Source organism: Rhinolophus sinicus, linkage group LG05 (assembly GCF_036562045.2).
Source record: "Rhinolophus sinicus isolate RSC01 linkage group LG05, ASM3656204v1, whole genome shotgun sequence".
In the NCBI taxonomy this organism is placed as follows: domain Eukaryota; kingdom Metazoa; phylum Chordata; class Mammalia; order Chiroptera; family Rhinolophidae; genus Rhinolophus; species Rhinolophus sinicus.
This window is the reverse complement of record NC_133755.1, coordinates 165,749,324-165,775,293: the sequence shown is the minus strand read 5'-3', so window position 1 is coordinate 165,775,293 and position 25,970 is coordinate 165,749,324. Positions and strand designations below refer to the sequence as shown.

Here is a 25,970-nt window from a genome sequence, read left to right as displayed (position 1 = left end):
CATTATTGTAAGTGTTGTTTTATGTATGTCAAAACATGTACATTAATGTTTTCCTTTTTGATGCAAGCAGGTCTGGCTGCATAATTTGCAGAGCCCTGTGCAAAGTGAAATTGCAGGGTCCCTTGTTCAACAGGGGTCAGAAATTCAAGATGGTGGCAGTAGAGCATTAAACCAAGTGCAGGGTCCTTCTGAGAGTGGGGCCCTGTGTGACCATGATCACATGGGATGCATACCCAGGAAGTGGCTCTAGATGAAGGGCATCTGACCTATAACAAACAGAAGTATTGCTGGTACCGCAGGCTTCCTTAGATTTGGATTTAAAACAAAACTAAACTAAACTAAACTAAACACTGCTTATGGGAGAATTCAAGCAGGAAAAAATAAATGATACAAACATAAGGAGAATCTGTTAAACGTAATTTTCTCTTTTCCCCAACTTGCTTTCAAAGCTAAATCAGCATATATGGATCTGAAGCCATTATAATATGACAGCAAAAAAAGGGCAGAAGAGTCATTAAATTTAATAGCACTAATAAAACTACATGAAAAAGGGGAAAGAAAACAGGCTGACTTTTCATTAGTATTCAGATGGAATTAAAAAAAAAAACCTCACAGTTCTTTAGATGTTTTGTTTAACGTTCCTAAGTGAACATTTAATATATAAATTTATTTTGGTTCCATCCCGTTGACATAAAATAATGATGCCTGAATCAGAATACTAAGTATGCATGCTAACACTAAGATAGAAATCCTCCAGCTTTTCAGAATAATAAAACAGTATCCTTACCTACGCTTTTAAAAATATATGCACACATTAATGTATTTCTTTATCCAGCAAATATATTCGGTATTTACTACTACCAAGCACTGTATTAGGTGCTGAACTTGTATTTTCTTTCTCTTTCAGTCTTATTCTATGTATAATCAAAAAGGGAGGTAAGCAACATCTCTGGCTCTATTCCATGGCTAATTTAGAGAATTTTCCCACCAAAAGTTTTTACAAAAATCTGTAGTGAATTCTTATTCCATGGTCTCTTTCTAGCTCATCAGCTACTTGCTCTGTGGAGCCTTAGCCAATCTTCCCAAGAACAAATAATCACGATTCATCTGTGCCTCCCTGGCTTGTGTTCATGCTCACATTACAGTGCTTGTGATATGTACCACCGTTATCTGGTTTCCATCCCATCTCTGCGGCTAGACAGTGAAATCTGTGACAGCAAAAATAGTCATAAACAGATATACGCCCAGTACCTAGCAGAGTATGTGACAAACATCAGGTGCAGCATAAAAGTTTCAACATGGAATGAAGAAGTGAATTGCTAAATAAACGAAATTGACTCTGATCTAAAGATACCCAGAGGCAGTTCATTAGGAATGGGTTGAATAAAGTGGTGGACTGTATCGCTTGGTTTTGCAGACCTGTTTCTTGATTACATTTGTATTCTACCCTTAATTTCACCACCAGAGAATGACAGTTATTAGGCTACCTTGCTCCTCCCTCTAAACTTGGATAAATTCTTTGAGGTGAGGTTCCAAGTACACCTATCAAGCTTAGGAGACAAATTTGACTGCACACAATGAAATGGATTGTGGCAGGTAGGTGCAGGCTCACTTCGAGAACTACTGCTTCAGTTCTGCACACAAGTAACAGCTTTACTAACAGACCTTAGGGGACTGTGCATTCAATATTTGATAAGAAGGAAACCAATGTAGGTGACAAAGTAGGAGGGAACTTGGAAATTAATTTTAAGCAATTTTAGCAAAAGGCCAATTTCCCACCTCAAGTAACCTCATAACACATCAAGACCTTGAAATTACAGGTTTGCTGAGGGAGTCTCAGATTGCTTTAGTAGGGGAACATACACACACACACACACACACACACACACACACACTCACACACAGATTAAATTTTATGGTGGGGTGTTGCTGCTTTAAAGATAATGTTAGAATTTGAAATTTTAATGAGAAAGTCTGCTAATGTATCTTGGCAATTCAGTTTAAGGCCCTAATGTCCTGATTCATATATGAGATTTGAACACAGGAATTATACTGGGTTGAGCAAAAGACAGTATTCCTAAGGAAATGGACAAAACTACAAGAAATAATACCCGAATCATACACTTGCAATTATTCTTGGTGATTTCTTTTTCTAAAATCAAACATGCATTCGATTAGAGACAGGGTGTTAGAGCTCTGATAACTGTCCCTACATGACTTACTATTTACATTGGTATGAAAATGAAGTGAAAATTGGACAGCAAAATCTGCACCTGCAATTTTATCCAATCTTAATGTATTTAACTGAAGTGAATCCATAACATTACAAGTGAACGCTACATACACTGTAGGTACTTTCCAAGTAATTGTTGATTGGATGACAATCTCACACTCTCAAAACTGAAGCTGTATATAAGTGACCTCACTTTCTCTGAAACTTTAAAAATGATACTAAAAATGTAATTCATTGGATGGGAAAATTCAACTTTATCCATTTATTCTAAAATAGTCATTAAAACACTATATATTTTAAAGTAGTAGTTTATTTTGATAACCAAGGGAATTAAATATGTACCCAGAAGAAAAAAATATGATTGTGTTATTTACAAACTGATATTTGTAAATGTAATAAGTGAATCCTAGATATTAATGGGGGGCTACTTCTGCTGGGCTGCCCTAGATGGTAAATAACAGGTATATTATGCTTTTATTAAATTAAAACAACTCATATAGCCTAGACAATTTTCAACCAAACAAAAATGATCAAAACTATCAAGACAGATTCTCAGCTATTATGGAAAGAGGTATCTATCACTTTTTACTGAGTGTTTACTGTGTGCCCGGCCCCCTGCCAAACACTTTACTGTCAGGGCCCTTTGACTTGAGTGTTATTATTATTATTATTATTATTACTATTATTAAGTACTATTATTAAGTATTATTTAATGAGTGTGTCTATGTGTTTGTGTTGTTAAAGTATTGAACAAAGTGTTTATTATTATTGCTGAAAACCTATACTGTACTGAGTCACTGGTTAAAAACATCCATGAACGTATAGGCATTTAATTAAGGGTCAAAAATACACTGATGTTTCATATATCAGTTTCTGAGACATTTACATTATAGAAGGAAAGGATGCCAATCCATGAGTCATTCATTTCAATGTGTCACAGAGATTTGGAGCAGAGACTTTGCTGCAGGGCTTTCTGCTTACTCATCACCCAGGATGGCTATAGTTTTCCAGCAGTATCAACCCTAACTACTTCGCTTTTGTGCTTTGTTTCTGGCCTATAGAAGGATTGTCATGTTTTGGAGCCCAATTTTGCCATATTTGATTTTCTGGGGTTTTAAAAGATATTTCACCTATAATTCCTAGATGTTTGAGCAGACGAGATGCTTTGAAGCATGATCTTACAGTATCATTCTAACTAGAAGTTTCAGAGCCATCACTTATACACTTAAATTTACAATATTCCTTCTGGATACAGCCACAAGCAGAGAGCATTTAGGTAAAGGAATTATTAAAATATGTCACTGAAGTACAGAGGCAGAGCCTTATTACCCTATGTATATTCAGCATCAATTTCAACCTATAAGGCATTCACTGAAGTGTCAGTGGCTGGCTGGCTGGCTGGATGATGAAGTAATTGGCACTGCCATTATCAAATAATGGTTATGGAAAAGTGTCATCACATCATTGATGCACATATAAAGGACTAGAATATAGAAATGTATGTGGGAATCAGAAGACTTTGAGAATATATGAGTTCTCATAAGTACCTGAGGTGACTGCACAAATTAATCTGATACCAAAATATTTTACTGTAGTTATCTGTGATGGTGCAAGAAGCCTAGACCCAGCATAAAGTCATGCAAATGCAAATGTAAGATAACGCATATTCATTATGTTCTTTACTTATAAATTATGGTAATATTCAAATATTACCTTTAAAGGTAATTAGAGTCATGGTTAAACATTTATAATTTGTCTATTAACCTGTGATAAGTTAACTAAAGGCACAGCATGCAGATATGTTTTATGGGCTTGGTTTTTCCATGATAAGCTGTATTCTTTTATTAAGACGAGAAATAAATCATCTCCCAGTCTCTAGACTCATATCTTATCCTCTATAAATTCTCAAAAATACTGTCGTTCCAGTGACTTCACCCCATTTCCTGAGTAGTCTGAGGTATCTCTTAAGCTACCAACAGGCTAAAATAATAAATGTAAGTTATGATATCAAAACAGATAGTGCCCAAACATAATGAATCTATGAAAAAATAAAAAATGCAAACTTGGAGCAACTAAAATTTAAAAAATACTAGAAAATATAAGTCCTAGTTTAACAAATAACTCCAACAGCTATTGCTATTGAGGACTTACTATATGCACTATGCTAAGTGGTTTATATACTGATGGTCAGAAACAGGCCTGAAGAGATTGGCCAACATGACCCAAAGTCTAGATCACAGAGCTAGTGAGTGTAGGAGGTGGGAATTGAAACCAGGTCTATCTAAGGTCATGTGCGAAGCTCAATAACTTTGTATAGAAAGGCCCAAAATAAGGTGCCTCAGAATGGAGGATAACGTACCACTAGCCAAATGAGAAGAGCCAAAAAAGTCTCAGTCAACGTGAATACATACAGTGCTGAGGATATAGGTTAGTCAGATGTCTACTTATAATTATTTTATTTAAATTCATCACCTAACTCTTTGACATCAGAGTTTACATCCTAGAAGCAACTTTTGATTCACTTACTGGTTTTCCAGCATGCAGTAACCCACATCCACTTATGGTGTTTTTACTTCATATATAACGATGTCACTGGAATTTTAATATAAAACTTAAGTGCTTATTCATGTCACATCAGCACAGGTGTCTCGCAGATGCATCTAATGGACGTGTGTTTGTCTTGTCCACAACAGAAGGACGTACTGCTTTTTAAATTGATCTTTAAAGACTTGTGTGGTAATTTCTAAATGCTTTAATTTAGCATTGAGAGATCATATCAAATTAACTTGACTTCCCTAAATAGTATTGTGTTGCTCAAAATAAAGTAATTCAGACAGCTACCTGTAAGATGAGAGAATGATTTAGAAATAAAATATAAGGTCCCTCTTGCTCTATGAAAAAATTTTAGGGAATAATATATCTTGTCTAATATTAGTATCAAGCCATTTATGGTTGATTTTGATTGATTCTAGCTATGTACTTTCAGCTGTAAGGCTAGACTTCTTTGGAGTTAAAAATATCTTTTTAACTTTGTTATGACAATTAACTACTTAAAATAGCAAAGTGTCAGAAAAAAATTAGAGTTTGTAATAATAGACAAAGCTAAAGGAAAAGGCATCTAAATTTAATGCTAAACGTATCTGTGAAAAATTAGTTTTAAATTATTTCATGTTCTGTTTAAAGCCACATCATGCTATAATTGAAAAGAATTCTATAATTGGAAATAAATGTGTACACGAACTGAACACATGCTTGAACTATAACCAAGGGACCAAAATTGGGGGTTAGTGAAAAGGATGGTTAGGCAGACAACCATAGGTTTGGGATAGCAATGCTCTCAGTTCACAGCTCAGCCACAGTCCTGGTGGGAAAGGATTTCTCACCGCACAGAGAAGAAATAGGAACTGTGAGTTTGAGAAGGGCAAACACAGGCTCTCCCTTGACTGGAAGTTCCACGCAGACAGGGGCTGTGTCTGTTTTCTGTACCAGTGTCTTTCTGGAGTCCTAGAATTTGCCAGACACATAGTAGGTAAACGGTAAGTATTTGTTGGAAGTGAGAGAGGGAAGGACGGATGAAAACTCAGATTTCATTAAACTATACTCTGCCTCTCATTTCCTTCCACTATAAAAGATGGGGATTGGACTAAATTATTCCTTGAGTCTCTTCCAGTTCTAATAATTGATAATTCTAAGTTGCACACACAGACACACTAAATAAAGACTTCCCTTGATAAGAAAAAAAAAGAATCTGAAAGCAGAGGGGAAAAAAAATCTCTAAAGACATAGGAAAGAAAAAGCTGCCCTGACAGAGTAAACAACAGTACACCCATTAGAGATTTTGATTTTAAGAAAAGATTGAGGCTAAATTAGAAAATAATGTTTAAGTTAGAATATTGGCAAGGCTGAGAGTCAGCTCCGGTGAGACTGTTCACTGATTATGGCTGGCAAAGTTCAGTAAGAAAGGTTAACTACAATTAGAGGTAGTCGTCACATCTTTAAATATTGCCCTAATTGTACTAATACATAGTGATTCACCCTAATTGTAATACTTTATATAAATTAGAAATACTACTCTTGACAACTGAAAAAGAAGGTTGCTGGGCAGAGTAAGAGTGTATTTGGAGACAGGGTCTTCAAGAAAATAATTTAGTTTAAATGAGGATATTAAAGTGGACCCTAATCCAATGACTGGTGTCCTTATAAAAGGGAATTTATCATATTTGAGACAGATACTCACAGAGGGAAGACCACGTGAAGACACAGAAGGGAGAAGATAGCAGTCTCTAAGCCAAGGAGAGAGGAGGCCTCGGAAGAAACCAATCGTGCTGATACACTGACCTCCAACTTCTAACCTCCAGAATTGTGAGAAAATGAATTTCTGTTGTTTAAGTCACCCAATCTTGCTTTTAAGGCACCCAATGATGCTTTGTTATGGTGGCCCTAGCAAATTCATACATTTCTCCAGGAACTTTACTCTAAAATCTATTCCATATTTATTTCTCTTAGCATCTTAGCCTGCTTACTTCTCAGAGTTAAATATAAAGCTTTTGTCAACACATTAATAACATATAATATTAAGAAAGCCCATAGTTTGAGCTCATGGTAAATTAGGAGGCAGACTATCATTGACCAAAATAAAGGTATCATATTCTAGAACCGAGAATTATTAGCTTGGTGCAAAATTGCGGTTTTTACAATTATCTTTAACCTTTTAAACCGCAATAACTTTTGCACCAATGTAATAACATGAACCTCTACAAAGAATCATTTCCAGTAAGGATATAACAATGAGATGAGAAGCAATCCAGCCTCATACTCAAGAAACTCAGTGTTATTCATATAAACCAGCTAATACGTAACTCACAAAGTTAAAGAAGTACAGACTGTTGAATCTCCTGACTTATTGATAAGGAACGTCCCTCTGCAGTATTATAGTTTGAATCAGGCACCACGTGCTAAGTGATGACAATTATGATAAAGAGGTAACAGTAAGTAACCTGAGAAAAGTGTAGAAGCAGATACCAGGAAACTTAGAAAGCAGGGCTAAACTATACCCCACCTATACTGTGCCTTCCCCCCATGTCCAAACAAGGGTATTTTGAGTAGTGTTAAGACTCAAAGATTAAAAGGAACGTGAAAATATTTTTATGTTAGAATCCCAACCTATACTATCACCCTTCCTTCTTATAATCATCATTTTGACAACAGGCTCTGTCTCACGATCACAGTAATTTTATCATCCATATAAGCGATCCCTCCACTACCCCAGCGTCTCAGCATCTTGACCTGCTCTCCTCTAAGAACCTTGCTCTCCACCCTACCTGTATAGCTCATTTTCACAAAAAGACACCAGATATTACCATTAATGATAATTTTTTGCACCACTCCATAAACTTGATTTCTAGCATCCCTTCTGAGACCACCACCTGCTTTCTCTACTGAATGTGCTACGCCCCCCTCAGTTTCCAAATTTGAACAATTCCTCAGCCCACTGAAGTGTCCAACTGACTGACTTCAAACACCATTTTAATGTCCCTCACCTCTCTCATATCCTCACCTCTTCCCTCACCCAGCTTCAAGTCCACGTGCAATCATTACCAGAACTCCCTTATGTTTACATAACTCCCTTGCCCTTCTCTTCTTCCATCACATGTGCTTAGGTAAATTCAGTTCTTCAAGTAATCCTCACCTTCACTGTAGCAACTAAACATGAATGAAGACAAATATTCACGTTGGTTGTTCTTACTATAAATTCATGAGCAGTGACCACACATGGGACCTGCATGGCACCCTCTGATCTTGTACATTTCTAGTGTATTAACTCCCCACTTCTAGACTACATTTTCTACTTCCTCTCTCCTCAGGTCTCTACATCTTCTTCTTTCTTCTGACATTCAGTTGAGGGCTTTGCTTCTTATGTCACTGAGAAAATAGAGGTAATTAAAAAAACATCTCTATGTTCCCACGCCGAAATCTACCAATTACCTTCATCTATCCCCAAATAGTCCACATTCCTTCCTGTGAAAGTGGATGAACTCTTTACCCTGCTACCTAAGCCCAAGGGCTCCTCTTGTGCACTGGCTCCCACCTGCCACCATTCCTAGATGTACCCTCCCTCCTGCATCGCTGAATTTCCACTTTACAGGATCATTCCCATCAGCATAGAAAAATGTTGAATTAGTTCCCATCTTTATAAAACCATTACAGTCGTCCCCCCTTATCCAAGGTTTCACTTTCTGTGGTTTCAGTTACCTGCAGCCAACAGCAATTTGAAAATATTAAATGGAATATTCCAGATAAAAACAATTCATAAATCTTAAATTGCACATTATTCTGAATAGTGTGATGAAATCTCTCACCATCCCACTTTGTCCCACACAGGACGTGAATCATCTCTTCGTCCAGTGTATCCACTCATAAATGCTACCTGTATATTAGTCACTTAGTAGCCATCTCAGTTATCAGATCGGCTGTCACGGCATCACAGTAATTGCATTCAAGTACTCTTATTTCACTTAATAACAGCCCCAAAGCAGAAGAATAGTGATGCTGGCAATTCGAATATGTCAAAGAGGAGCCATAAAGTGCTTCCTTTAAGTGAAAAGGTAAAAATTTTTGACTTAATAACACATTTTATCATCACACATCATCACAAGAAGAAGGGTGAGTATAGTATAGGAAAATATTTTGAGAGAGTGAGAGGCCACATTCACATAACTTCGATTGCAGTATATTGTTATAATTGTTCTATTTTACTATTGTTGTTAAATTTCTTACTGTGTCTATTTATAAATTAAACTTTATTATACATATGTGTATACAGGAAAAAGCATAGTATATATAGGGTTTGCCACTTTCCCTGATTTCAGGTCTCCAAAGGGGATCTTGGGATGTATCCACCATGGATAAGGGGGGACTACTGGACTCAACCCTACATTCTCCCACCAGCTCCTGTCTCAATTCTGTTTCCTTTGCTGTAAAAATCCTTGAAAGAGTTCACTATACTTCCACTCATACTCTTTCTTGAATCTACTCCAACTAGGCTTCCATCTTTATGATGCCACTGAGACGACTCTTGTCAAGGTCAACAACTGTCTTTAGATGGTCAATTTTCTGACCTCTTCTTATCCTCAGCGATATTCGATCCTCAGCGATATTCGATCCTTGTGACTGTACCCTCCTTCGTGAAACACTTTATTTCTTTGGTATCCAAGCCTCTATCCTCTCTTGGTTCTTCTACCATTTTGGCTTTGCCTTCTCCGTCTCATCCTTCCAACCTCTAAAACTAGAGTGCCTGAGGGCTCATGTCTTGGAATTCTTGACTCCCTAAATGATCTCATCCAATTCTATGACTAACATATATGCTCCTAAATTTGATCTAGTCCTGACCTTTCCCCCAACTTCAGACCTATATGTTCACATGCCTAACAAACAACGTAAGCTTAAAGTGTCAAAAGATGAACTCTTGAATTTGCTCCCTAGACTGCTCATCTAACACTTTGTCCAGCTCTTTGAATGGCACTTCCACGCTTCCCTTTACTTTGTCCAAACACCTTTGACTCCTCACCATGACTCCTCTTTCTCTCATAGCCCACATAGCCAATGCTTCAGCAAATCCTGTTGGTTCTTTCAAAATATATTCAGAATCCAGCTATTTCTCACTGTCTTCACTGTTACACCCTTATCTAAGTCCCCACCACCCCCCTCCTGGATTGTTGAAATATATTCCTGAACTTCTCTGTATTCTCTTCTGCATAATTTAACGAGTATTACATAAGTAGATCACAGCACTATAATTATCAGAACTTTGCATGGCTTCCCATGTCGTTCCGAGTGAAAGCCAAAGCCCTGACAAAGAGCTTTCAAGGGCCTATGTGATCGGAATCCTTTACCCCTCCCCCACCTTGACCTCATCTCCTACCCCTGTCTCTATTTGGCTAAACAGCTTCAACCAAGCTGGTATCCATGGTATTCCTCAAATATGCCCAGAACATTACAGCCTTTATGGCCCGTGTCTTTCTGTCCCCTTTTCCCTAAGATTTTTTCCTCCACAGAGTAGCACTGCTTACTGCCTCATTTACTTCGGGTCTCTGCTCAAAAATCACCTCTTGATGATACTATCCTGACTTAAAATAGCACCTCTGCTGCTCTCTCCTTGATCTTGTTTTATTGTTTTTCATTGAACTTATTACCATGGGACATAGTATATATTTATTGCTTATCTAGTGTCTGTCTCTTAATACTCAGAATCAGGCAAGACCTTTTCTCGTTCATTTTTGATTCACTACTGCCTAGAATAGTGCTTGGTGAATATTAGGCACTCAGTAAATACTTGCATCACTCTCAGTATTACCTTTATTATCTGAATGACTGGGTCTAAAGGGTTGAAAAACAACTGCATAAAGTGCTCTAAGATAGACCGAAACACAAGGGGCCTTGCTGTGAGGGAGGGATTGGAAAATAGGCAGGACTTACTGGAAACGCTTATATGCACTTTATTTGCTAAGGCCAGACTAGGACGATTATTTCATACCTCAAGATTTCAGTTTTCCAAAAAATAGTAGTACACAGTAACAAGCAGATTTTATTCCTTATGGAGCACTTAGAAAACTTTGTATTACTCTGTTTTGTCAATCATATCTGAATCCACAAAAAGTATATGTGAATAACTAATAGAAGCGAAAGTTTAAAAAAGTATGAAGTGTAATTTTCTAAAATCAGTCTTTTTATTATTATTATCATTCATTATTATTATTAATTTGTACACCAATAGTGTCTTCCTTTTTCCTCATTTTAGAGCTATTGTTTCACCATATTCTCTTTTTAAGTAGAAAAAGGAAATTTACCCAAATGGTAATTTGAATAAAGTAGTCACAAGGGTTCAAAATAAAATAAATGTCAAGGTCTTATTATTTTGCATTGAAGCAACTTATTACATAGATGACACTTTCCTTTAGAAGATGCATGTGTTCATGTTTGTCATTTTTCAAATGGGAACAGAATTCTAACATCACATTAGCATGTACAGATTTAGAATGAGAACTTGCATTGCATGTGAAGAGAAAAAATATATAATAAAACAAGCTAGTATGTAACATACGAGAAAATATGTATGAGGGAATATTAAATAAATGAATAGAAAGTTAATAAGGTGAATAATTTAAATAATACAGAATCTAAGACTTACAGTCAGTTGGAAACATTTCAGCATATCTGCCTATTAGAATAAAAGTACAAATTTGCATGGAGACAGAAATTTGAGCAGAATAACAATGTAACTCCAACAAAAGGTCTAAGTTCAGAAAAAAATACAAAGTGATCTTAACTACTATGGTCTTCATTTGCTGTAAGATTTAAGTCTATTGCACGATTTTCTTACTCGTTCAAATCCTTACTTTTTTCTTTTTCATTTATTATTAACAAGAGAGTTTAATTCTTTATGAATCTATGACTTCTGAATTTAAGATTAACTTGCAGTAAAAAAAATTTCCCCAATATATTAATATCGTAAAACCTGTTGGAAAGTTAGATAAAGTTCATGATTAGCTAAAAGTAATATTATACTTGAGATATCTGTAATGTTTGAAAAAAATAGTTAAACGTGAAGAGAAAAGTTAATATGAAACAAATGGAAGCAATGGATTCAATTTAAAGTAAAAGCCTAAATACTGACAATTAGAAGCAGAGAGGAAAAAGCTTGTGATAATTGGTTCAACTAAGATATTTATTGGGAATTTTGAGTATTTCCCTCACCAAAATTCAAAATTAATTTAAAGAGGTACCCACCATATGTTGTCAACTTACTTTACAATGATCATATTGGAGCTGTAAGGCTGGAACATCCCCTCCAATAGGCATTTGTTTTTTAAGCTCTTCATCTTTCATATTCAGCCATTTGATCAGTTCTTCTAAGGATGTCAGCAACCTGTTCCACTTCTCGGCACTGGCCTCCAAATGGGCCCTGTTGAGATATAATGCTGACCACATTTAGAAGTTTGAATTACATCCAGAAAAATTATATACTTTCCTTTAGCGCAATAATCTTGTATGACCAACTAATGTTAACATCCAATAAAGAGGCTGATTCTTTGTATAATAATAATAAATTTTATATATATATATAGATATATAGATATATAGATATATATATAGAGAGAGAGAGAGAGAGAGAGAGAGAACATATATATATACATATGTGGATATATATGCATATATATATAGATATATATACACATACACACATATATCTAATTTTCCCCATGAAAAAAGTTATTTTGAATTCAAAGGATATGTTGGTAATACCTATCAAAATTTAAAACGTATACCTCCACACCACAAAGGCATAAATATGAGGCTTTCAAGAAGAATGTCCAAGATATAATGTAAAATTGTAAAAACAAGTTTCAGTAGTTTATGTCTAGTATATATGCACACTCAAAATATTTTTTTTCTCATTTCATCTATATACATGGAGAGGGATAGAGAGAAGAAAGAAATTATATGTATATACAATGTTTAGAAAAATATATACCAGCTGTAATTACTGCTGAGAACATAGTAAACACATAATTTTTGTGCTAATTGAATATTTACAACAGGTCCAAAAAAGGCTAGTTAACTTTTTAGGAAAGGAAATTACAAATGTCTTGATTTCTCTTTTAACCAAATAAATTACACTGAAAGCAGAACATCACCAACATTTACCTCAATAAGTTGGAAAACAATAAGGCATTACTTGGATAGAACACTATTTATCTTAAGGCTGAGTGATGTCCAGTGAAAAATGTCCACTGCAAATAAAAAACAACTGAGCAAAAATCATTGCTTACAATACTTTATACTCTGATTTAAAGGTGGGGTGTCTTTGTTTCAATAATAATTTCTGGTTTGGGCACAGAAAAGACCCTACAGATTCTTAAATTATGAACTTCATAATCAGGAAACCATGTTTAGGAAATATATTTTGAGGTGATGAAGGTTCCACTAGGAGTAAAAGCCCTTGAGAATAGAAATGTAAACAAAAGCTAGTTGTTCTTGTTAGAGTTTTGGAGAAAGCCCATTATCTGTTCTCAAGCCCACACCACGTGGGGTATATTTGAAAAGATAGATCTGCCAGAAATAACTGAAGAGACTCTAGGAATCAGCGTGTACTCAATCCTGCTCCATCCCAGTGGACAGACTGTGAATGTGGACTTAAGCACTGACCTGTGTAAAATGGAATTACCTTAACCTTTCAGATAGAAAGGGGCAAGGATGATAGAGACAAACATCAGCCTTGTTACACAACAGCTTCCAAAGACTAAAGACTTATGCTGAGGAAAGATCTGGGGCAACTTCAGGTGCAAGAAACGTCTGTTGATCAGGTTTCATATCCTCTCAAATAACTCTCACCCTGACATTGGCATTAAGATCCCCACTTCCACAAATTTGCTGTTTTACTGAGTGATACCCGGCACAGCCAGTACTACCCCTCAGACCTACCAGTGATTTCCTTTTTGGACATCTGGTCTACCTGAGCCTCTGTCTCAAAGCGGATAGCTCTGCTCTAGATAATTCAAACACGTATTTTCCCATTGATCACATTAGCTGGTACTCCCGGCAACTGACATTCAACAATATCTAGTCTTTGTTTAAAAGTTCACAATATTTTCAGAAGAACAACTATAAATCATTGATTTCTAGTTTATCTCTAATTCATAAAGTAATGACCACAGCCTATCAGTCAATATTCTTGACTATAAGAAAAAAAAATTGAAGTTCTATGTACCTCTAAAATTTTATGAACTAGCATTCAGTCACATACAAAAGGCCAACTGTCCTGCAATCTAGTTCTAGTGCCACTGTCAGCTGGCTAACAGAAAACAAACTAAAATCTTATTCATGTCTTACTCAGAAAAACTAGGTATGAAATAAAAAATAATTTGTAGATACAGAAAGAAGTTTGAGGTTTTTTATCATTCTTGGAGAATCATATTATCAAAAATACTATTTTCTTTTCTTGCATTTATAATCTTTCTATTCATTCTACTGGTGCTATAATTGACCTCAATTTACAAAATTATTCTTGTTTTTGAGTTGCCTCTTTTTTATACTTAAGTCTTTTTAAATTATTTTCCAATTCCAGTTGACATCAAATATTGTACTAGTTTCAGGTGTACAACAGTGATTAGACATTTATATACCTTACAAAGTGATCACCCCAGCAGGTCTAGTACCCATGTGATACCACATATAGTTATTACAACATTATTGACTATATTCCCTGTACTGTACTAAATTGTTCCTTAATGACATTCACATTCTGCTGGATTGCCAGCTTTCATGTTTTCATATTGATTAATTTTAGGCCAAATATATAATTACCTATCCCCGATAAACAATTACTTTACTTGTCATAGAGCAGAACTAAATACTTTCAATTACATAATATTAAATGAAAACTCTCAGTGCCAGTTACAAGTGATTTTGCTGTAAGTATATCTGACTGACCTGTTGCAATTCCTTTCTGGTACTTTTAAAGGTAAAAACAAACAAACAAAAAGCTAGAAATCAGAGGTCCTTAGTCCATCAAGAAGTGCTTGAGTATCTCTGTGTGCAAAACACTTTTGCACTTTGAACTCTTATTTTAGATTAATTGATCCCGCACCTTCAATGTCTGTAGCTTACCTCTTTAATCAATAACAAAACTAGACATTCCTTTGAAATCCAGTTACATACTCATTGTATTAAAGAGCATTCAAATGTCTTTTTCAATGCAATTAACTCTTTTGACTGCACAGAGATAATGAAATTGATCATCGAATCTATGGCATTTGGCATGTAAAGGATTATTTATAAAGATGAAGGCAATACTTTTTGAAGAGAGATACTGAAGTGACTTTGAAATAAAAAAGATAACATTGGTATATGTGCTTCTCTGCAGCCTTCTTTTTCCATAGTAAAAAGCAAGCTGATCTGGCAAAACCTTTGCCTGGAAACTCTGTTCTGGTTATTCTCCAATAGATTACAACTATGTGGTTAGTGGATTACTACCATATGCCCAAATAAATGCATGCTTCCCTAGTAGCTTTCAGTGTTCTAGTTTAAATTTAATTCTTTCATCTTTCAAGATGAAAGCCTTTTCTTCAGTAATGGGTTGAATACTTTGCAAGAAGAAACTTTAAATTTTTGTACGGTATTAGCTGTACTTTCTCAATTTTACTCTAAACATTTTAAAGCTTACATTTCCCCAAGACTTTATAACCAGTCATCAATCATGTTTTCAGAATCTTAAAACATTTCTGTATTTGACATACCTGTGGGCACTCATATTTTGGGTAATTGACTTATTACTACCCTAACTTTCACCTGCTTCAGTTCATTCTTTGGGTACTTGACGGGGGCAAAATAATAGATACTTTCATTAAATGTGTTATTAATCTAGAATGATGTCTTCTACCCAATGTGCTCTATAAAAATTACCTCATTTTCGATTGAATAATTTATTTTACAACTGTCTGAACACTTTTAAGTGACAAATTATTTATAACAATATGTAAAAACTGGTTAGAACGTAAAGATCCATAAAAATGATGCCCCATCATTTAAATATAGTAGAAAAGGAACTACTGAAGAAGCTACACATTAATATTTATTTTAAATCACCAGAAGCCTCTACCTCTCAGTGTTTCTTCCAATCAGTTTTTAGTCCTTCTCCCAGATGTGAAAAAGAGAGGAAGCAGTGTCAGTGAGTAAGGAGGAGCATTTGTTAAAATAATATACAATTTTTCATTTATTCAATACAAAGAAACATTTATGGAACACCTGCTTTGATATCTGGCACTAGGTAGAAAGTTCTAGGGTCAAGTTAGGTATAAGACAAGTAAACCAAATGTATTCTGAAACAGGAAACCTAATAACAACTCTAGGAAGAAAGTTGCTCAGGAAGCCATGGTGAGAATTGGGAATCCAAACGAAAGTCCAAGCTCTTTCCACTACATTACTTTCATCCCGGGCAGCACTTAAGAGGGTAGATAGAAACTGCCCATATATCTTTGCAGGCAAGTAAAGACACATTTGGAAAGTTAGTCTCCCAAAGAAAATCATGACCCAAATTAAGACAAGCAAAAACATCTTGTTCCCTATTGTGTCAGGACTGCACAGAATTAAATGTCAAATTTGGCATTCTTATGAGAAATGCAATTTCCTTTTAGTTTATGGTAACACCCATAGATTATATATTGAGTTACAATGAAAGAAAAGACATTTGTTAGTGCACAAATAACCAGCAACCTGAAAAGGGGATTATTCCTGCTCCCAGAATGAGAATTGAGACCCACTAGGAGAAAAATGTGAAGTCCTCAGAATTCAGTTTGTGCTGAACGAACACCAAAGCTGGGTTTCCAATATGGCAGCCACCAGTAACATGTAGCGATTTCAATCTAAATTCAAGTTAATTAAAATAAATAAAAATTGAAATTAAGTTCATCAGTTACACTGGCTGCATTTCAAGTGCTCAACACGCCATATATGGCTTGTGGCTATCGTACTGAACAGTGCCGACATAGCAGAACATTTCCATCATTGCAGAATGTTGCATTGGAAAGCACTGAACCTGAGGAAGAAAGAAAGAGGAGGGCAGCAGAATCTTTGTCTATTAGATTTGGGGAAAGGAAATTTTAGTAGTTTTACAACCTGGTTAGCAAAATCAACTACCTAAGGTTAAAAGCGGTGTCAGTGACATTGTAAAATGTGATAACATTAGATGTAATGATGATGTTAAAGGTTAATCTCTAACAGCTTTTTAAAAGGTCTCCTGAATTTTTAAGTGGCTCATAAAAAAATGGGAAGATAGAATTTTATCTTTGAACCCTGTTTTCATTAGATTTGACAATTTCACTGGTCTTTGAAACCATATGTTAATAACGACCTATACTCAACATTACTAAGCTGATAAGTGGATATTTAACTAACATAATCTGAAATTAAATAAATGTCATATAAAAATTTAAACCATGTGATCCTCATTACTGAATTTGTTAGTACATTTCCAATTCACATTTTTCCAGGGAGGAAAAAATACTGTTAAAGTTCCTAAGAGACTATATTCTAGCTGAAGTTTCAAAGCATTAGTTATCTTCTCTTATGTTGTTCTAAGTTTAATAAACAATTGTACGTATTGTTTTGGGATTGCAAAAGAATATTTGGCACCTTGGATTTTAATATTTCAAAAGTTTAATCACAGTCATCCAAAAAGATTGCAAAATAATATTTAAGATATGAACCCAAGATACTGAGCCACATATTATAATACACAATGGTTAAAGGAGGTAATCCCTGTAAAGTGCTTATTGTAGGTCTGGCATGTGCATGTTCAGTGAATATTAGCTGTTAGTGTGAATGTTGGCAGGTGCTCTTTTTCTAAAAATAATGATAAATTAGAGCAAATGTCCCCTGTTATGACAGTACCAACTTTAGTACAATTTGAAATACAGAACACACAAAAGGGGCACTAATCAGATGGCCTCATTCTCTGAAAAATGAAGCATGCCACCTGCCAAGAGGGAGTTTGGAGAGAGGTTTGGGAGCTAAAAAGGAATCAAAACCTTTTAAAAATAGGCAGCGTGGTGAATAGGGTAAAAAATCATTCAGAATCATAATACCAATGCTAAGTAAAGGGTCAAATCATAGTAAAGAAATATTATCATTTTTCACTTTCAAGTGGAACACTAAACAGCCCAGAATTACGAGCAGGAAATAGAGAAAGTGTGGTCATTAGCGTGTCAGAGGTTGGAAAAGCAGACAGGAAATTCAAGGTGGAGAGGACATGTAAGATCCCAACGTTACTGAAATGGCTTATGAAGGAATCCAAGCTTGGCAAAGGAGTTGACGGAGTCTGAAAAGAAGAAGGGCTTAAGCAACCAAAGATTAGGAGAAAGACTGGCAGGTTCAGGAAGACGAGCAAAAATAAAAAGAAAGCTAAGAATTCAACAGTTGAAAATATTAGAGGATGCACATTTTTAAACAATCTAGTTAGAATATTGTAAATGAATTATATACACAGGACAAAACAATAAACTTAGATAATAGTATAGAGATGGTCCTGGTATATAATGTAACGAAGGAAGGTACCCTCTTCATAAGATCCATAACTTGAATGTGAAGGAAAGTTGATTTATCGATGATGTTGTAAACAATTCTGATTTGATACAACAGTGGGCTCTTCTCTATCAAACATGGCAAAATCAGTGGCATTCAGATGCACATGGCCAGATGGAATGTAGTAAAATAAAATGTGGGCTTTATAGAACAATCTGCCGTTGGTCTTCTGGAGATCGATCATCTCCGGGATGCCAAAATGACATGGGACATTAACTGAGTCACAGGTATGGCCAGATCTATGGGACTTAGAAACAGAAAAGAGATACAAGCTTTTATAGATGAAGTAAAATGAAATTTGGAAGTCAAAACAGAAAAAGTTATCAGTATGGATATCAACATCAAGAATGACAGCTGAAGAAAAGAAAGAAAATAAAAAAGAAGTCAGGTGCTCCAATCAATGATTAATGTAGAAGAGTGCCTACAGAGCAGGAGGAAGCAGAAATAAGATGGTGCGAGGTAGAACAATGGATGCATTCACTAACAACTAAAAGAAGTTCTTGACAGATGGTGAGGCAATGCTTTAGAAATAGTGAAGAGGCTGCCACCTTTCCCTGTTTTTCCTGTGAGGCAAGGTTCCTTTCAGCCAGTGTGTCTGCGGGTGCCATACTGGAAGTGTATGGCTGGCATTCTGACAGTGTGGTACCCAGAGCAGTTGTTAAATATGCAGGATATTCCCATTGGCTGCCAGGTGAGGAAAATGTGCAAATTAAACTCTATTAATGAGTGTTTTTAAACAAAGCAGGCAATTAAAGGGAAAGCCAGCTGTCAATTATAATAAAAAAAAAAAGTGGTAGAAGAGCTTGCAGAAATATTAAGGACACAGGAAAATGTGTTCACCATAGAAGTCAGTTGTAAAGGGAGACTGTGCTTTAAAAGAATGAGAGGAAAGGGCAGAGGAGCAGAAATTCAGTGTGCTCTACAGGCATCATTTTCAGTAAGGACTGAAGAAAAAAGGTGGCTGGGAGACAGGCTGCCTCTGCATATTTGTTAATGAGAACACTTCCCTGCCCCTAGGCCTCACGAAGGGATTTTTCTCAGGAAGCACACTTCTGGCCTCTTCTCCTCGCCGTTACTCTTTCCCTCCCTGTCCAGGAGACCTGAGGAATCAGATTGGTAACATTGGGGCATAACTGGATGTGCTTAGCTCAGCCTGCCCTCGCCTTTTGAGAACAGGCCTGTGGGGACAGCTCTTTCTATTCTTCCATGTAGGGTTTCCCATGTGAGAGGCCACCTTGACCAGTGACCGCTGGTAATTCTGCCTAAATCTGAGGTTAAATTAATAGCTTTCACTTTAAGCTACATCCTCCAACCTGGCGTCCGTCTGTAACTCACATGGCACTGCTGTTCTCTCTTGGTCATACTCTTTGTTTCGTATTTGTTCAGGATCCAGCCAGGAAAGAGCGATACTCTTTGTTGGGATGTCACTAACCACGTCACCTAAAAGTGTTCAAATTCCATTACCAGTGGACTGGAGCATGGTACGCACAGGCGTCCCAGGATTTGTGTCTTACCTCTCTCTCTGCCTTTTTCTCTAGACACAAACTGTCCCCTCCACAGCAACAGCAAATTCTGTTCTCAGCCAGACTGAACTTCTTAACTATTCCATGAAAACACTGTGGTATTTCAAGCCTCCTTCTTAGATGCCCTTCTCCAGTCCTCACCCAGTCCATCTGGGGAATAACTATATATCTTTCAATATTCAATTCAGGAACTGCCTCCTTCATGAAGCCTTTGATGAACTTCTGAAATGAAAGTAGCCACTCCCTCCTCTTAGCACTGTGAATCCCCTAGGGGCAGGGGCCATTTCTTATTTATGATTAGCAATGCCTTTAACACAAAAGTCCTTATTAAATGCTTGAATAAATGCCTGACTCTCAAGAGGTGGGTAATGAAGCTAAAAATTATTTTCAGCTAATAATTCATTTTCACATTAACAACAATCTTACGGGAAAGTATCATCTATTGTGATGCAGAAGTCCACCGGCAAAGATTTCATCCTCCCATCTTCTAAAAATAACATGAAGTTATTTGTAAGATAATATTCCAGTTGTAGTTTATGAGTTATTTCTTTCCAGGTTAGAAAAAAATGTGACTTAATAGGTTAGGCACTAACATCCATGAAATGCCAAAGATTTTTGTGTCCGTAGCTTTCCATTCGGAATGATCTGTTTATGATGTAGGCCTTCATTAAACACTCTATCAGAAAGAACTCATCTTCCAAACTCAAAATTCCAGCACCCCATGCAGTCTTTACCAGGGCCAGACACTTGGCTTTTAGTTCATTAGACTAGATGCTGGTTTTGCTCGAACCTCAGTGAATGTTTTTCACTAACATTTATGTAAATGTGCTAACATTTACATCTTTTTCTTTATTTATATTTATGAGGAACAGAAATGTGCACCCCAATGGCTTCTGGCCAGTTAAAAATTCAGCCTTAAACAAGCATATTTTCTCACTGTATAATACTCCATAATTTCCTCTCTTATTAAAAAAAAAAAGAGTAGTTGGCTGATGCTGACATAATTTCCAATGCGACCTTTACACAGAAGCTTCCATAGTCATGCTATATCACCTCTTTCTTTAAGTGTAAAAAGAAGTGCAAATATCCCTCTATGAGCCCCAGAAGAATAAAAAGACATCTCTTCAGAAAACACCTCTCAAGACATCTCTTCAGAAAACATTAACAAGAATCAATTCACAATAAATAATCATTGAAGATTTCCACTCTCTATAAGTCATTCCATGAAATCTAGAAACCATTTGAAGTAGATCCACTAGGTTCCTTTACGTAATCAAAACAAAACAAAACAAAAACAACTAGATGCTACAATGGACAGCCTTTACATAGATTAAGGAATTATCAGATTATCCCATTCAATCTTCACAGCAATCATATGGATTAAGTATTTATATTTTGATTTTGTAAATGACAAAACGAAGGCTCAGCAAGTCTAAGTGACTTGCCCAAGACCAGTATGTAATTAGTAAAGAGTAAAATTTATGATCATTTGGTTTAAGGTTGTACATTTTTCAATACATTAATAATTACCACAAGAGGGATTTTTCTAAGGTCCTTTCCTACTCAGCATTCTGGTCCCCAGATTTATCCTTATTTATCTTTAATCTCTCTAAACGCCTATATGACTCATCAGCGTTCCACATTGGTGTCCATCAGCAATATTTAATTTCTATAAATATATCTTCAAATTGGCTAGCAGATAGCATGATGAAGCAAAACTTGGTCATTGCAAGAGTCCAAAAGATCTAGATTCAAATCCTGGCGTGGCACATTTTAGTTCAAAAAGTTGGCAAGTACCTTATATTCATTTAGCCTCTGTTTCCTCATGTTAAGAAAGGATTTTACTATTTACCTGACTAGGGTTTTTTGAGTACTAAATAAAGTCATGTTTGTAAAAATCCTAACACAGTACTTGTTCAAGGCAAACAGTAATTACCAGGTGTTGGTTAACATTCTTGTTATTAGTATTATCAGGTTTAAAATATGATATGCAAAGTTGAGATCAGAAACCGTTAGCAGAGAACACTGGACATAAGTGAGCCTAAAACTAGAACTTCAAATAAGCAGTCTTTGCATTTAAATCTTAAAGTATTTCTGAGGCAGTACCATGGTAGTAAGGCTTCTTGTTCTCTTTATAATATACATGAATCATAAAACTCCCCTTCTCCATTAGTTTTATTTTGATATTGACTATTCTGACCTGATGCTAGCAGACTTTGCTTTTAAGTCGTTCCATCTTTGGTTCATATCATCCAGTCGATGCTGAAGCATAGTAGCCTCTTCAGAATTTCCCAGAGCTTTTACCATCTTCTGCCTATTTCCATCAATACTTTTAAATATATCATTGTGAGCATCAATTTCCGCCTGGATATCCTAAAACAGGGAAAAGCAAAGAGAAAATGCCAATATTAGGTATTAGTGTCAATGTTTCTTGGGATTGCAATATAGAGCTTTACTTTTTATATTCCACAGATGGGGTTCTTTTTTTTTTTAAGCGAAATAGTTAATTTCACCTTAAATGGTAACAAATTCAGTGTTTCCACAATTCTTACATTATAAATAATAGCCAGCAATCTCTCTTCGGGGTATCTACCCCAAAAACCTGAAAACATTTATCCCCTATGAAAACATATATGTACCCCTATGTTCACTGCAGAATTATTCACAGGGGCCAAAACATGGAAACAACCAAAGTGTCCTTCAATAGGTGATTGGATAAAAAAGATGTGGTACATATATACAATGGAATATTACTCGGCCATAAAATGAAATACTGCCATTGGCGGCAACATGGATGGATTTTGAGATTATCGTGCTAAGTGAAATAAGTCAGACAGAAAAAACTCAAGAACCATATAACTTCACTCATATGTAGGATATAAAACCGAAAGCAATAAACAGACAAGACAAACAAACAAACAAAATTCATAGACACAGCCAATAGTTTAGTGGCTACCAGAGGGTAAGGGGGCTGGGGAGAGGTAAAAGAGGGTAAATGGGGTCAAATATATGGTGATGAAAGAAGTGACTCTGGGTGGTGAACACACAATGCATTATATAGATGATATATTATAGAAATGCACACTTGAAACCTATAATTTTACTAACCAATGTCACCTCAGTAAATATAATAAAAACTTAAAAAATAGTATTCAAATGTTCAATACATTGATTCCCCAGTTCTTAAAACAATGTATTGTAATGTAAATTTCATGCATCAGCTGGTTAGATGTTAGTATTTCATATTCAATAAAAAACTTTTAATTATATACAATTATTGCCAAATCATTGAACTTTACTTAAAATCCAGACAGATTCTTTCTCCCATTTGCACATTGACAAAACTCCCCTTAAAATATAGATTTACAGAAGTTGCTAAAATAAAATGTTACATATTTTTTATTTTACATTTAAAGAAACTCAGTAATAGTTCATCCTTCCAATCTATTTCTAAATTTTAAAAGAACATTTTCATGAAAATCCTTGTCCTCATTAAGAAAAACTAATGTCAAAATAATTTTCTTATTAAATAGGAAAATATTTTTATTTTTATAAAGTAAATTTTAGTGCAATTTAAGTAAAATAAGAATTATTATAAATTAATAATAAAAATCAGTTCAGACTTTGAGAAAGCATTGTGGCAATCTACATCAAAAGTCTTAAAACTGTTGAAATTATCTATTCTAGGAAGATTTATGTAAAAATACGTTTATCACATCAATTGTTTGTAAAGTAAAAAAGTGGAAATTATGAAGCAATTTCATTTCTGGGAATCTATCCAAAGGAAACAAAAACACTAACTTGAAAAGATAGCTCTACCACCATGTTTATGGCAGCATTATTTATAAGAGCCAACACATGGGGAAAAACCTAAGCGTCCATTGGTGGATGAATGGATAAAGAAATTGCGGGACACACGTACATGGGGATATTATTCAGCCATAAAAATTGAGGAAATCCTACCATTTGTGACAACATGGATGGACCTTGACAGTATTATGCCAAGTGAAATAAGTCAGAGAAAGACAAATACTGTATGATCTCACTTATAAGTGCAATCTAAAGACAAACAAATAAACTCTTAGAAAAAGAAATCAGACTTGTGGTTACCAGAGGCGAAGGGGGTGTGTGGGGAATTGGAGGAAGGTGGTGAAAGGTACAAACTTCCAGCTGTTATAAGGTAAGTACTAGGGATGTAACGTGATGATGACACGAGCACTGCCATGTGATACACAGAAAAGTTGTTAACACGTTGCGTATGGCCGGGTTTAAATCCCTTGTGAAGATTCTCGCGATCCGTACGCAACGTGTTAAGAGAGTAAATCCTAAAAACTCACATCACAAAGAGAAATTTTTTTCTCTTTCTTTCTTCTTTTTATTATATCAATATGAGAAGATGCATGTTAGCTGAACCTACAGTGGTAATCATTTCGTAATATCTGTAAATCAAACCATCATGCTGTATACCTTAAACTTACACATTGAGGTATGTCAATTATTTCTCAGTAAAACTGGAAAAAAGTGGAAACTATTATAATACGTTAATGATAATATAAGTTTAAAATGGAGTTTAAAATTAACACTATTTATCATTATGTTAATTTAATTTTAAAGGAGGTTTTTAAGTCAGTATATAGATTTGTACATCATTGCATAACATACATTAAAAGTCTATATAAAATAAATCAAAATAGTGTAATCTCTGTATAAGAGAATCAAAGATTATTTTACTTTTCTCTTTATATTCTGAGTGTCCAAGTTTCTACAAAACTAGGGTTTCCTCTTTTGTACTTAGATAAATATAAGACATTTATAATACAGAAGGTCTTATCAATTTTTTAATACTCTCCCATTATAAAGTTATCAACACAATTATCTATAATTTGGCAATTATCTTTTCTTCCTGAATAAAATGGAAACAATCTAGTTGTACCTCCTATAATGTGACACCCATTACCATTCAACAAGTAAGTGTGAACTTACAAAGAGAAAAAGACACCAGAGGGGATAATGAAGGTGTGAGGTGAGTCTCCATGAAATTGATTGGTAATGAATATTAAGGCAACTTAACTGCATAAATAAAATACATATTTTCAGGTAATGAATCTGAGTTAATAGAGAGAAAACAAACTCTTAAACACTATAGGTTTATTACCCTTCTCATCTTTGGTTTTCCTTTATAAGCCTCCCTCTTCCTAAGTTTCCCTAATCCTTAGCACAATAAAAATTTTAAGAGAAATTCTTTGAATACTCAGAATGAGTTTATTAATTTGGAAGTCACTCCTGACAAGTAACCCATGCGTTCCATCAAGAACTAAGGCCTAGGGGCTAGCATCTAAGTGATAGTTCTTCAAGCGTCTGCAGACCTACCATAGCCAGAAGGACACATGGAAGGGCTTTTTGTCTCCCACTCATCCAACCAGCATGGTAGGAAAATATCACTTGCAGAAGGTAAAGGGCAGAACTGCTGTGTTATCATTTCTGAGGAGATTTACAATATCTAACATAACATTAACAGGGTCAGATTTGAAAAGTGGGAGAGATGAACACAAAGTCTGCAAAATGTCTGCTCCAAATTTGCAAGGCCACTGGTCTCTGCTACCTGAACCTAATGAGAAAGCCAAATGAGGTTAACCTCCAGAATATGATCTGGGTACACCCAGAATTAGGGTTAGCCACTGCACAAGAACTCTGAGATTGTTGACTTGTCTGCATTTCACTAGCACCCCCATCCCGGAGAGAGCAGAGCAGACACTGACGTGGGAGCAGGGGAACAGAGCCAGATACTGACTCACGGTCCTTAGGTTGGACAACATTATGCATGAAAAATAGAATCTCGTTATCTTAGGTTGGGATGCTTCAAATAGAAATAGTGAAAAAGAACAAGGAAAGTTCTCCCGAAAGGTTCTTTGGCGTCATCTCCTGAGCAATATAGTTCTATTCTTTAGGACAGAACTGCTCTATTTTAGGGTCTTGAAATACATGTAACACATCTAAAGAAATATATTTTAAAAACAACAATTTTAAGCTTATGCTGTATAGATGTATGGCAGTTATTCTTCTCAAAAAGCTCAATG

The 25,970-nt window shown here is 35.5% G+C and overlaps 1 protein-coding gene across 1 annotated transcript in view; it reads right to left on the bottom strand.

Moving 5' to 3' along the window:
- UTRN (utrophin) overlaps positions 1 to 25,970 on the bottom strand; it is a 463,855-nt gene that overhangs the window by 123,392 nt on the left and 314,493 nt on the right. Inside the window, exons 52-53 of the mRNA XM_074333962.1 lie at positions 22,094 to 22,266; positions 12,038 to 12,194 (exon numbers count right to left, since the gene is read on the bottom strand). Of these exons, the coding sequence (XP_074190063.1) occupies positions 12,038 to 12,194; positions 22,094 to 22,266 (330 nt within the window). The remainder of the gene's footprint in view (positions 1 to 12,037; positions 12,195 to 22,093; positions 22,267 to 25,970) is intronic.